Below are 14,433 nucleotides of genomic sequence, written 5' to 3' on the forward strand. Positions count from 1 at the left end.
TCAGTACATATTTATCACAGAATGCTTACAATGTGGAGGCAGGCCATTTAGCCCATTGAAGACTGCACTGACACTTAAAATATCAATGCATTTTCAAAGCCAAATGAAATGTTTGCCCACAATGACGTCCAGCATTTTAATTCTCTCAGCTGATTCTTCTAAAGAACAAACAAAAGCATAAATCATCTAACCAATGCATTCAATTCCAACTGGAGCGGCTTTGGGAGAAGAGTCAGGCTTGATGTATATTCAAAATAAAAAGGAAATGTGTGAATAGGTATGAATACATAGATTTCTTTTGTCTGCCACTTGAAATAATCCAAAACTCTCTGCAGACGAGGGATTATTTTAAAGTGCACAGGTGTTAATGGTCACAGTGTAGAAATAGTATGACTTAGTTTGATTACAGTCAGATGAAACAAATTGTTGCAAGAAGAAAAGGCGACCAAGGTTTTTACTGGCCAAGAACTGAAGCTGTAACAATCCTTTCTAAATAAAAACAATCCTCAGGGTTAATGAAAGAAGACTTCACTCACGGGATGTGGAACTGGCTGTGGTTGTTGTCTCAGTTGTTGTAGTTTTTTGCTCTGAAAGAAAGAATCATTCACAACAATCAATACGTGGAACTTGAATCCTTTGTGGGGAACTGCAGGAGATGGGGGAGATTGGAAATAAGTATTTTGCATCAGTATTTACTGTGGAAAAGGACATGGAAGATATAGGCTGTAGGGAAATAGATGGTGACATCTTGCAAAATGTCCAGATTACAGAGGAGGAAGTGCTGTTTGTCTTGAACTGCATAAGCGTGGATAAATCCCCAGGACCTGATCAGGTGTACACTTGAAATCTGTGGGAAGCTGGGGAAGTGATTGCTGGGCCTCTTGCTGAGATATTTGTATCATCAACAGTCGCAGGTGAGGTGCCGGAAGACTGGAGGTTGGCAAACGTGGTGCCACTGTTTAAGAAGGCGGTAAAGACAAGCCAGGGAACTATAGACCAGTGAGCCTGACCTCAGTGGTGGGCAAGTTGTTGGAGGGAATCCTGAGGGACAGGATGTATAAGTATTTGGAAGGGCAAGGACTGATTAGGGATAGTCAATGTGGCTTTGTGTGTGGGAAATCATTTCTCACAAATTTGATTGAGTTTTTTGAAGAAGTAACAAAGAGGATTGATGAGGGCAGAGCAGTGGATTTGATCTATATGGACTTCAGTAAGGCATTTAACAAGGTTCCCCATAGGAGATTTGTTAACAAGGTTAGATCTCATGGAATACAGAGAGAACTAGCCATTTGGACACAGAACTGGCTCAAAGGTAGAAGACAGAGGGTGGTGATGGACGGCTGTTTTTCAAACTGGAGGCCGGTGACCAGTGGAGTGCCACAAGGATCGGTGCTGGGTCCTCTACTTTTTGTCATTTACATAAATGATTTGGATGCGAGCATAAGAGGTACAGTTAGTAAGTTTGCTGATGACACCAAAATTGGAGGTGTAGTGGACAGTGGAGAAGGTTACCTCAGATTACAACTGGATCTTGGTCAGATGGGCCAATGGGTTGAGAAGTGGCAGATGGAGTTTAATTTAGATAAACGTGAGGTGCTGCATTTTGGGAAAGCAAATCTTAGCAGGACTTATACACTAAGTGGTAAGGTCCTAGGGAGTGTTGCTGAACAAAGAGACCTTGGAGTGCAAGTTCATAGCTCCCTGAAAGTGGAATCGCAGGTGGCTAGAATAGTGAAGAAGTCACTTGGTATGCTTTCCTTTATTAGTCATAGTACTGAGTATGGGAGTTGGGAGATCATGTTGTGGCTGGTCAGGAAATTGGTTAGGCCACTGTTGGAATATTGTGTGCAATTCTGGTCTCCTTCCTATCAGAAAGATGTTGTGAAACTTGAAAGGGTTCAGAAAAGATTTACAAGGATGTTGCCAGGGTTGGAGGATTTGAGCTCCAGGGAGAGGCTGAACAGGCTGGGGCTGTTTTCCCTAGAGCGTCGGAGGGTGAGGGGTGGCTTTATAGAGGTTTACTAAATTATGAGGGTCATGGATAGGATAAATAGGCAAAGTCTTTTCCCTGGGGTTGGGGAGTCCAGAACTAGAGGGCATAGGTTTAGGGTGAGAGTGTAAAGATGAAAAAGAGACCTAAGGGGCAACATTTTCATGCAGAGGGTGGAACGTGTATGGAATGATCTGCCAGCGGATGTGATGGAGACTAGTACAATTGCAATATTTGAAAGGCACCTGGATAGATAAATGAATAGGAAGGGTTTTGAAGGATATGGGCTGGGTGCTGGCGGATGGGACTAGATTGGGTTGGGATATCTGGTCGGTATGAATGAGTTGGACCGAAGGGTCTGTTTCCATGCTTTACATCTCTATGACACTAAATCAGTACCGAAAGAGGTTCAGGAGCAGACTGCAACAAATACACAGAACAGATAAGCATTTGGCTCAATCAGCTTAACCCTGTCAGTTTTGTTATTCCTCTATTTTAATGTCAAGCTCTGCATCAAATGGTATCATTGTGAAAGATGAAGGTCATGACACTGATTTTTCAGTGTTTGAATTTATGGAATGTGGATGCAATACACATGTGCACATTCATCACTGTCATTATCATCACATCTCCATGATAACCAGTATTTTGTTTTGAGTGCTAAGATTATGCAGTTACATTTTGTGCATCAGCAAAACTTTAAGGTCCAGGGTGGATGAATAATAGGAATGAATATTCAATACTGCAGACATTCAAACCTGGGTGTTGGGGTCCACTGGCACTCATCGATTATTAACATTTATTTACATGCTGTGTGGGAATCCATCCCGATCCAAAACCAGGAAGATTGTCTGCTGGAGATCGAAGCTACAGATGTTGGTGATATTCAAGTCTCAGGCATACCAGTTAATCCCACAAGTTCCTGAGCTGAGTCTTTGACAAATCAAACTGAGCTGACACTGGCATTTCACTGACCAGGGAGTTGAATTGAAACTAATTTATCTTGTTTCATTTTTATCATGTGGAATGAAAAAAGGCAGCCCTCACCCGTTGTGGAACTGGCAGTTGAACTCGGTGTGGTGGTTATCCCTGTTGTTGTCGTTGTTTGTTCTGAAGTGAACCAAATGCAATCACATTCAATACGCCCAAGTTGGGAGAGGACAGTATTGTGCAAATGTCAGCATCACAGAAATACCCAGGGCCAGATACCCCGGTAGCTGCCGTGATTTGCCGCCTTTCGTATTATAGTTTTGAACTGAAGACATTGCTCCGTGAGGATGAAGGTATTCATTTGGCAGAAATGCCCTGATAAAGAACTAAGGTAACAATATCATTTCCCTCTCAGGCCTGGCTATTCCACACTGAAGGAATTCCTCACTCACCTCTTGTCGAAGCACTGGTAGAACCAGTTGTAGTTGGTGGTACAGATGTGATTGTTTCTTCTGAAATGTATGAATGATATTCAAAATCACCAGATGCCAATTTAGTTTAGACTCCACTCTTGCAATTTTAATCAGAAAGGCAAAGTGACCTGAGTTGCAGAGATTTTACGATGTATAATCAATGTATATTGACATGGCACCACAGGAATGTGAAATGGATAAGAGTTCTGAAGAATATTTGGATGTACTTTCAGAGACAATTGGTTGAAGCTATGAAGGTAATCTGATGTGAAAATACATTGTAATGTAATGTGAAAGGGGATGTTACTCACCAGTTGTGGAACTGGCAGTAGATCCACTTGTGGTAGTTGTTTGTGTTGTAGCTGTTGATTCTTAGAGTCATAGAGTCATAGAGATGTAAAGCATGGAAACAGACCCTTCGGTCCAACCCATTCATGCCGACCAGAAATCCCAACCCGATCTTGTCCCACCTGCCAGCACCCAGCCCATATCCCTCCAAACCCTTCCTATTCATATACCCATCCAAATGCCTCTTAAATGTTGCAATTGTACCAGTCTCCACCACATCCTCTGGCAGCTCATTCCTTAAACTGCATGAAAACGTTGCCCCCTAGGTCTCTTTTATATCTTTCCCCTCTCACTCTAAACCTATGCCCTCTAGTTCTGGACTCCCCGATCCCAGGGAAAAGACTTTGTCTATTTATCTTATCCATGCCCCTCATAATTTTGTAAACCTCTATCAGGTCACCCCTCAGCCTCCGATGCTCCAGGGAAAACAACCCCATCCTGTTCAGCTTCTCCCTGTAGCTCAGATCCTCCAACTCTGGCAACATCCTTGTAAAGTTTTTCTGAACCCTTTCAAGTTTCACAACATCTTTCCGATAGGAAGGAGACCAGATTTGCATGCAATATTCCAACAGTGGTCTAACCAATGCCCTGTACAGCCGCAACATGACCTCCCAACACCTGTTCTCAATACTCTGACCAATAAAGGAAAGCATACCAAATGCCTTCTTCACTATCCTATCTACCTGCGACTCCACTTTCAAGGAGCTATGAACCTGCACTCCAAGGTCTCTTTGTTCAGCAACACTCCCTAGGACCTTACCATTAAGTGTATAAATCCTGCTAAGATTTGCTTTCCCAAAATGCAGCACCTCACATTTATCTAAATTAAACTCTATCTGCCACTTCTCAGCTCATTGGCCCATCTGGTCCAGATCCTGTTGTGATCTGAGGTAACCCTCTTCGCTGTCCACTACACCTCAAGAAATGCATTCACAATCATTACATCCAATTGGAATGCAACAAATTGAGAAAGATTTACATTTCATTTCTTTATGAAGGCATGAAAAAAAATGAGTGCAACAGATTTGTGTAAACTAAGTAACAACTAAATATATGTTTTCCTTCAATGAGGGAATTGAGATTCATACATTCAAACTGAGTAGAGATTTAGACCCAAATTAATGCAGGTCTTCAGAAAACAAGTTATGTATTGGTGATGAAGAAGCAAAGACATTGTCAAATGCCAACATGAAGAAAAATATTTGGGCAAAATGCTTCCTGATTGTTAGAAATGGTTTCGCTCACCAGTTGTAGAACTGACAGTCGTTGCAGTTGAGGTGCTTGTCCCTGTTGTTGTGATTGCTTCTTTTGAAGAGAAAGACACACATTAACAATCATAGCATCCAATTTGATTTTGTCACTGCATTAAGAAAATTCCATATTATTGATTCATGCTGCTGCATCATACTATTCACAGCATTCAATTTAACAAATGAAATGTTTTTTTCTGTCAACTTTGTGCCAATAGTAATCCTAAACCGAGAATTATTATTCATGTTTGGCATGGGTATTCGAAACTGAAGGCACACCATGCTGCTAGAAACCTTGTAATGCCACTGTGATAATGCTCAATGTGATTGGCTGATCCATCTGCTTCAGAACATCTATGTTACCCATCACCTGAAGATCCCTTTGATTTGCTACCAGACTTCATCTGGAGATGAGGAAAGCACAACACAGTGAACCCTAGATCATTGTGTGAAACCTCCCTCAGCAGCCATTTTAAGAGCAGTCATCACTTTCCCAAGTTGAGTGCTCAGATTCTCAGTGTGGGACATGGTTACATATGGTCAGACTGAAAACTGAGAGGTGGATGTACAATGACAAAGGCTGTCCTCACTGGTCCAATGGATGAAATGTAAACTCCTCTACAAAAGCAATTATCTGAACTATCATTGATATCAATATGATGTTCTGACTAACACAAACCATTTGGGACCCCATGGAAAAAGATTTCCATGCTGTCACTCTGTTACACCTGGACATCTTAACATTCTCTATCTGTCGCTTAATTATTAGAAATCAGACGAGTGAGGCACAGCTCAGAAACCAGACCCCAGTGGGTCAATGAAAATTTAAGATTCTTCCCATGGCTACAGTGTCTATGGGAACTCAATATCCAATGTCAATGTGACCAGATCCTGACCTCGAGACTCTTTGTGAATATCGGATCCGATACCAGCACACGTGAATTTTAGATTCACTAGGTGTACCTATATTAGTAGAAGTTGAATTTAGACCGGTTGTCATTGGAAGTATTGTTGATATTTGATTTCACAGCAAACTTGAAAGGATGTTGTGAAACTTGAAAGGGTTCAGAAAAGATTAACAAGGATGTTGCCAGAATTGGAGGATTTGAACTATAGGGAAAGGCTGAATAGTCTGGGGCTGTCAGAGGAGCATCAGAGGCTGAGAGGTGACCTTATAGAAGTTTATACAATCATGAGGGGCACAGATACAATAAACAGACAAGGTCCCTGTGGTGGGCGAGTCCAGATTAAAAGGCCATAGGTTTAGGGTGAGGGGGAAAAAAGATATAAAAGGCACCTAAGGGGCAAGCTTTTCACACAAAGGGTCATGCTTGAACGGAATGAGCTCCCAGAGGAAGTGGGAGAGGCTGGTGCAATTACAGCATTTAAAAGGCATCTAGAAGGGCTAATGAATTGGAAGGGTTTAGAGGGATATGGGCCAGGTGCTGGCAATTGGCACCAGATTAGGTAAGGATATCTGATCAGCATGGAAGAGTTGCACCGAAGGGTCTGACTCTATGATGTAATTGCTGGAGTGATCACACAGTAATCCTACTCTTTAATATAATCCATGTTGTCCTGTGATTCACTTAGGAATCTTGAAGTGTGTTGGACAAATTGACACTGAATGTCTCAGTTGGAATCAGGGTTAGAAGACAATCCCTTCCATGAGTGTCCCACAAATTCAACATCATTTGGACTGAAGTAGTTTGGCGTGTGTTTATAGGACCTGGAAGACCATTTACCAACACAGATCACCAATAGAAAAGTTGGAGAATATTTAACTCACACATGAAGCAAACAGAAAAGGAGCATTCAAATTACATAAGTGACAAAGAAGAATTCTGAACATTTAACTGTACTTTAAAAAAGCAAAATTCATTGTTGCTGGTTGGAAGCAGATATCACCAGAATGCCAATCGTCACACAATGTTCAAAAAAAAAATACTTGGTGTACATTTTTATAGAAAGCCAGAGGAATCAGAGCAAAATTCCAAAGATGTCGAAGGACTGGGATTGTTGACGGTGTTTCTGGACATGGAGATGATAGCACATCTGTTGTCTTTCTTCAGAAAAGTCTTGTTCTGTCACATCACCAGAACAACCAGCATTCTGTTGTGAGTCTTAATCTTCTTTAGTTAAAGTTGATGAAAAAGCAGATACTTAATATCAAGGACAGATGTACAATGGGAGTAGGTAATCAATATTGGTATGGAAATCTAAACCTGGGTGTTGAGTTACATTCGCACTCATCAACTATTAACATTTATTGGTATGCCCTGTGGGAGAAAGTGATGACTGCAGATGCTGGAGATCAGAGCTGAAAATGTGTTGCTGGAAAAGCGCAGCAGGTCTGGCAGCATCCAAGGAGCAGGAGAATAGACGTTTCGGGCATGAGCCCTTCTTCAGGAATGAGGCAAGTGTGCCAAGCAGGCTAAGATAAAAGGTAGGGAGGAGGGACTTGGGGGAGGGGCGTTGGAAATGCGATAGGTGGAAGGAGGTTAGGTGAGGGTGATAGGCCGGAGTGGGGGTGGGGGCGGAGAGGTTAGGAAGAAGATTGCAGATTAGGAATGTGGTGCTGAGTTCGAGGGTTGGGACTGAGACAAGGTGGGGGGAGGGGAAATGAGGAAATTGGAGAAATCTGAGTTCATCCCTTGCGGTTGGAGGGTTCCTGGGCGGAAGATGAGGCGCTCTTCCTCCAGCCGTCGTGTTGCTATGGTCTGGCGATGGAGGAGTTCAAGGACCTGCATGTCCTTGGCGGAGTGGGAGTAGGAGTTGAAGTGGTGAGCCACGGGGTGGTTGGATTGGTTGGTCCGGGTGTCCCAGAGGTGTTCTCTGAAACGTTCCGCAAGTAGGTGGCCTGTCTCCCCAATATAGAGGAGGCCAGTTCGGGTGCAGCGGACGCAGTAAATGATGTGTGTGGAGGTGCAGGTGAATTTGTGGCAGATATGGAAGGATCCCTTGGGGCCTTGGAGGGAAGTAAGGGGGGAGGTGTGGGTGCAAGTTTTGCATTTCTTGCGGTTGCACAGGAAGGTGCTGGGAGTGGAGGTTGGGTTGGTGGGGGGTGTGGACCAGACAAGGGAGTCACGGAGGGAGTGGTCTTTTTGGAACGTTGATAGGGGAGGTGAGGGAAATATATCCCTGGTGGTGGGATCCATTTGGAGGTGGCGGAAATGATGGCGGATGATACGCTGTACATGGAGGTTGGTGGGGTGGTAGGTGAGGACCAGTGGGGTTCTGTCCTGGTGGCGATTGGAGGGGTAGGGCTCAAAGGCGGGGGAGCGGGAAGTGGAGGAGATGCAGTGGAGAGCATCGTCGATCACGTCTGGGGGGATATTGCGATGTTTGAAGAAGGAGGCCACCTGGGTTGTGGGAACCCTGTGGGAATCCATTATGATCCAATACCAGGGAGATTCTCTGCCAAAGATCAAAGCTTTGTATATTGATGATCCAAAGTAAGGTGGAGGAGCAGAGGGATCTTGAGGTCTATGTTCATAGCTCTTTGAAAGTTGCCACTCAGGTGGATAGAGCTTGTAAGAAGGCCCATGGTGTATTAGCGTTCATTAGCAGAGGGATTGAATTCAAAAGACATGAGGTGATGTTGCAGCTGTACAGGACCTTGGTAAGGCCACATTTGGAGTACTGTGTGCAGTTCTGGTCACCGGGAAAGATGTGGAAGCTTTGGAGAGGGTGCAGAGGAGATTTATCAGGATGTTGCCTGGAATGGAGAATAGGTCATATGAGGACAGGTTGAGAGTGCTAGGCCTTTTCTCATTGGAACGGCGAAGGATGAGGGGTGACATGATAGGGGTTTATAAGATGATCAGGGGAATAGATAGAGTAGACAGTCAGAGACTTTTTCCCCGGGTACAACAGAGTGTTGCAAGGGGACATAAATTTAAGGTGAAGGATGGAAGGTATAGGGGGGGTGGCAGGGGTAGGTTCTTTACCCAGAGAGTGGTGGGGGCAAGGTATGCGTTGCCTGTGGCAGTTGCAGAGTCAGAATAATTGGTGACCTTTAAGCGGCAATTGGATAGGTACATGGATAAATGCTTAAGCTAGGACAAATGTTCAGCACAAATGTGGGCCGAAGGGCCTGTTCTGTGCTGTATTGTTCTATGTTCTATGTTCTATGAAGTTCAAGTCTCAGGAATGGTTCAAGTTCCTACAAACATGTGAGTTGAGACTATGACATATAGACCTCGACTGACAGAGAAATTTCATAGACCAGGATTAAAGTTTTAACTGCTTTAACTTATTTCATTCTTTATCATGTGGAATGAAGAAAAGGCAACACTCACCCATTGTGGAACTGGCAGTTGAACTCGGTGTGGTGGTTATCCCTGTTGTTGTCGTTGCTTGTTCTGAAGTGAAACAAATGCAATCACATTCAATACGCCCAAGTTGGAAGAGGACAGTATTGTGCAAATGTCAGCATCACAGACATATCCAGTGCCAGATACTCCCAGAGCTGCTGTGATTTGGATGTGCTCGAGCACTCACTGGTATTTTAGTTTTGAACTGAAGACTTTGCTCCACTAGGATGAAGGTATTCATTTGTCAGAAATGACCTATTAAAGAACTAAGGTAACAATATCATTTCCCTCTCAGGCCTGGCTATTCCACACTGAAGGAATTCCTCACTCACCTCTTGTCGAAAACTGACAGTCGTTGCAGTTGAGGTGCTTGTCCCTGTTGTTTCGAAGAGAAAGACACACACTAACCATCATTGTAATCAATTTGATTTTGCCGCAGTATTAACAAAGTTCCATATTATTGATTCGTGATGCTGCATCATACTGTTCACAGCATTAGATTTATCATCTGAAATGGATTTTCACTGAACTATCTGAATACTTTACAGCCAATAGCATTCCTAAAACTAGATTTATTTTTCATGTTTGACATGGTTATTACAAACTGAAGGTATAATGTGCTTCCAGAAACCTTGTATTGCCACTGTGATCATGCTCAATGCAATTGGCTGATCAACCTGCTTCAGAAAATCAATGTTACCCATCTCCTGAAGAACCATTTGACTTGCTACCAGACTTCATCAGCTGGTTGGAGATGAGGAAACCACAACACAGTGAACCCGAGATCATTGTGTGAGACTTCCCTCCTCATTAATAAACAGAACAAACAGTTGTTCAATTATGTGCATTGCGTATTTCCTACAGGCAGCATCTGTCAGTCTTGCTCCAGCTATAAGGCAGGTAACAGCCATTTTGAGAGCAATCACCACTTTGCCAGCTTGAGTGTTCAGATTCTCAACATGGGACATGGTTACACATGGTCAGGCTGATAATTGAGAGGTGGAACTACAGCGATAGGGGCCACACTCATTTGTCCCATGGATGAAATGTAAACATTTTGACAAAAACACTCATCTGAACTCCCATTGAAATAAAAATACTGTTCTGACTAACACAATTCATTTGGGGCTCTGCTGGGAGAGGTTTTCATACTCGCATTCACTTCCCCCTGCATATTGTAACATGCTCTATCAGTCAATTAATCTATCAGAAATCAGATAAGTGAGGGATATATCAGAAACCAGAGCCCAGTGCTTGAATGAAAATTTTATGATTTCTCCAATGGCTACAGTGTCTATGGGAACTCAATATCCAACGTCAGCTGGAACAGCTCCTGACCTTGAGACACTTTGTAAAGCATGGCCCCCAACTCCAGCACACATGAATTTTAGATTTACCAGGTGTACTTGTTTCAGTGGAGGTTGTCCTTAGACCGGTTGTCGTCGGAAGTGTTGTTGAGGCTTGATTTTCACAGCAAACTCGAATTTGGTAGTCTGAACAAAATTCCTGTGATGAATTTTGGTGAAGACGACACAGCAATCCTAATCCTCTAATACACTTCACGTGTTCTGTTGATTCACTGGGTGGCCTTGAAGTGTTTTGGACCAATTGACACTGAATGTCTCCAATAGAATCATATAGAGAACACAATCGCTTGCGCACAGGGTAGATCAGTTCAAAATCATATGGACTGGTGGTGTTTGGTGTGTGCGTATTGGACCAGGATGACCATTCACCAAGACAGATCACCTCTGGAATAGAAAAGTTGCAGAACATTTAACACCCGCATGAAACAAATAGAAAAGGTGCATTCTAAACCAGTAAGTAGCAAACCAGCATTTTTAACATTTAATTATACTTTCAAAAAAGCACAATTCCTTGTTGCTGGATGGAAGCATATATCACCAGAATGTTAATCATCACACCATGTTCAGGAGGAAATACTTCACACATGTTCTTATGCTGGAAGCCCAATGATTTCTTGCGAAGTTCCAAACAAGTCGGAGGATTTGGAGCGCTGACTGTGTTTCTGGACACAGAGATGATGCCACATCTGCTGAGTAACCTCAGAAAATTCACTCTATGTTCTGTCACATCATCAGCACACTTTGAGTCCTCACTTTGTTTTGCTAAACTTGATGTTTGAGCAGACACTTAATGTGCATATTGGGGATGAGTAAACAATAATGTTGCGGTAAACCAATCCTGGGTGTTGGGTTACACTGGCAATTATCAATTGTTAACATTTATCTGCATGCTGGGTGGGAACCATTCTTGATCTAATACCAGGGAGATTGCTGGAGATCAAAGCTGCAGATGTTGTTGATGTTCAAGTTTCAGGAAGGGCTGGTGATCCCACAAACTCCTGAGTTGTGAGAATGACACGTCAAACTCAACTGACACTGACATTTCACTGACCAGGGATTGAAGTTGTAACCAATTTATGTCATTTAATTATTTATCATGTGGAGTGAAGAAAAGGCAGCACTCACCCGTTGTGGAACTGGCAGTTGAACTCGGTGTGGTGGTTATCCCTGTTGTTGTCGTTGTTTGTTCTGAAGTGAAACAAATGCAATCACATTCAATACGCCCAAGTTGGGAGAAGACAGTATTGTGCAAATGTCAGCATCACAGAAATACCCAGGGCCAGATACCCCGGTAGCTGCCGTGAATCGGATGTGCTCGAGCACTCACTGGTGCCTGCCGCCTTTCGTATTTTAGTTTTGAACTTAAGACATTGCTCCGCGAGGATGAATATATTCATTTGGCAGAAATGACCTATTAAAAATTAAGGTAACAATATCATTTCCCACTCAGGCCTGGCTATTCCACACTGAAGGAATTCCTCACTCACCTCTTGTCGAAGCACTGATAGAGCCAGTTGTAGTTGGTGGTACAGATTTGGTTGTTTCTTCTGAAATGTATGAATGATATTCAAAATCACCAGATGCCAACTTAGTTTAGACTCCACTCTTGTAATTTTAATCAGAAAGGCAAAGTGACCTGAGTTGCAGAGATTTTACGACAATCTAATCAATGTTCATTTACATGGCACCACAGGAATGTGAAATGGACAAGAGTTTTGATGAAAATATGGACGTAATTTCATTGACAAAGAACTAAGATGAAACTGTCATTTCCCTCTCAGATTTGAAGCTATGAAGATAATCTGATGTGAAAATACATTGTAATGTAATGTGAAAGGGGATGTTACTCACCAGTTGTGGAACTGGCAGTAGATCCACTTGTGATGGTTGTTAGTGTTGTAGCTGTTGATTCTTTTGAAGAAAATGGCATGCATTCACAATCATTACATCCAATTAGAATGGAATAGGTTGTGGAGGATTTACATTTACATTTCACTTACATTTCAATTTCAATTACATTTCATTTCTTTGTTAACCCTTAACTTGTCCTGATTGTTAAAAATGATTTCGCTCACCAGTTGTCGAACTGACAGTCGTTGCAGTTATTGTGCTTGTCCCTGTTGTTGTGGTCGCTTCTTTTGAAGAGAAAGACACACATTAACCAACATTGTATCCTATTTGATTTTGCCGCAGCAATAACAAAGTTCCATATTACTGATTCGTGATGCTGCATCATACTGTTCACAGCATTAGATTTATCATCTGAAATGGATTTTTACTGAACTATCTGAATACTTTATTGCCAATAGCATTCCTAAAACTAGATTTATTTTTCATGTTTGACATGGCTATTACAAACTGAAGGTATACTGTGCTTCTAGAAACCTTGTATTGCCACTGTGATCATGCTCAATGTCATTGGCTGATCCACCTGCTTCAGAACATCAATATTACCCTTTGCCTAAAGGTCCCTTTGAATTTCTACTAGACTTCATCAGCTCTCTGGAGATGAGGAAAACACAAGACAGTGATCTCTACGTCATTGTATGAAACTTGCCTCAAGATCAGCAGGGTATATGAATGCTTCTTTAATTATATGCATTGTGTGTTTTCTACAGACAGAAACTGTCAGGCTTGCTCCAGCTGTGAGGACAGTCAGCAGCCATTTTGAGAGCACTCATCACTTTCAAGAGTTGAGTGCTCAGATTCTCAGTGTGGGACATGGTTACATATGGTCAGACTGTAATTCAGAGGTGGAAGTATAGTGATAGGGGCTGTCCTTGTTGGTTTCATGGATGAAGTGTGAACATCTCTATAAAATCACTTATCTTAACACTCATTGACATAATTACGCTGTTCTGATTAACACAAATAATTTGGGTCTCTGTGGGAATAAGTTTCATGCTTTCATTCTGTTACCCCTGGACATCTTAACATGCTCTATCAATCAATTAATGTATCAGAAATCAGAAGACTGAGGGCTATCTCAGAAACCAGATCCCAGTGGATGAATGAAAATTTAAGATTCTTCTTGTTGCTATAGTGTCCATGGGAACTCAATATCCAATGTCAATTTGACCAGCTCCTGACCTCGAGATACTTTATGAAGCACAGATCCGACACCAGCTCACGTGAATTTTAAGTTCACTTTGGTGTACTTGTATCAGTGGATGTTGAAGTTAGACTGGTTGCCATCGGAAATGTTGTTCATGTTTGATTTTCACAGCAAACTCAAAAGGATGTTGTGAAACATGAAAGGGTTCAGAAAAGATTAACAAGCATGTTGTCAGGTTTGGCGGATTTGAGCTGTCGGGAGATTCTAAATAGGCTGGATTGTTTTTCCTTGAGAATCAGAGGCTGAGGTGTGACCTTATCGAGGTTTGTAAAGTTATGAGGGACATGGATACGATAAACAGACAAAGTATTTTCCCTGGGCTGGGGAAGTCCAGAACTTGTGGGCATAGGTTTAGAGTGAGAGGGGAAAGATTTAAAAGGGACCGACGGGGCAACCTTTTCCTGAAGAGGGTGATGTGTGTATGGAATGAGCTGCCTGAGGAAGTGGTGGAGGCTGGTACAATTATAGCATTTAAAAGGGATCTGGATGTGCATATGAATTGGAGGGGTATCGAGGGATATGCGCCAAGGGATGGCAAATGGCACTAGATTAGGTTGGGATATCTGGTCGGTATGAGCGAGTTGTACTGAAGATTCTGTTTCCGTGATGTACAACTCTAAGACTCCATGTCTCTCATTGCTGGA

General features: G+C 42.5%; 1 protein-coding gene across 1 annotated transcript in view; it reads right to left on the minus strand.

Annotated features, from left to right (window-relative positions):
- Positions 1-528: 528 nt before the first annotated feature.
- The window catches only part of LOC122561449 (mucin-19-like), a 62,635-nt gene continuing 48,730 nt past the window's right edge, over positions 529-14,433 (minus strand). The window contains exons 23-32 of the mRNA XM_043713192.1: positions 12,750-12,809; positions 12,526-12,585; positions 12,162-12,221; positions 11,800-11,862; positions 10,705-11,058; positions 4,987-5,028; positions 3,705-3,764; positions 3,373-3,432; positions 3,038-3,100; positions 529-587 (exon numbers count right to left, since the gene is read on the minus strand). Of these exons, the coding sequence (XP_043569127.1) occupies positions 529-587; positions 3,038-3,100; positions 3,373-3,432; positions 3,705-3,764; positions 4,987-5,028; positions 10,705-11,058; positions 11,800-11,862; positions 12,162-12,221; positions 12,526-12,585; positions 12,750-12,809 (881 nt within the window). The remainder of the gene's footprint in view (positions 588-3,037; positions 3,101-3,372; positions 3,433-3,704; positions 3,765-4,986; positions 5,029-10,704; positions 11,059-11,799; positions 11,863-12,161; positions 12,222-12,525; positions 12,586-12,749; positions 12,810-14,433) is intronic.

Source organism: Chiloscyllium plagiosum, chromosome 23 (genome assembly GCF_004010195.1).
Source record: "Chiloscyllium plagiosum isolate BGI_BamShark_2017 chromosome 23, ASM401019v2, whole genome shotgun sequence".
Lineage (NCBI taxonomy): Eukaryota > Metazoa > Chordata > Chondrichthyes > Orectolobiformes > Hemiscylliidae > Chiloscyllium > Chiloscyllium plagiosum.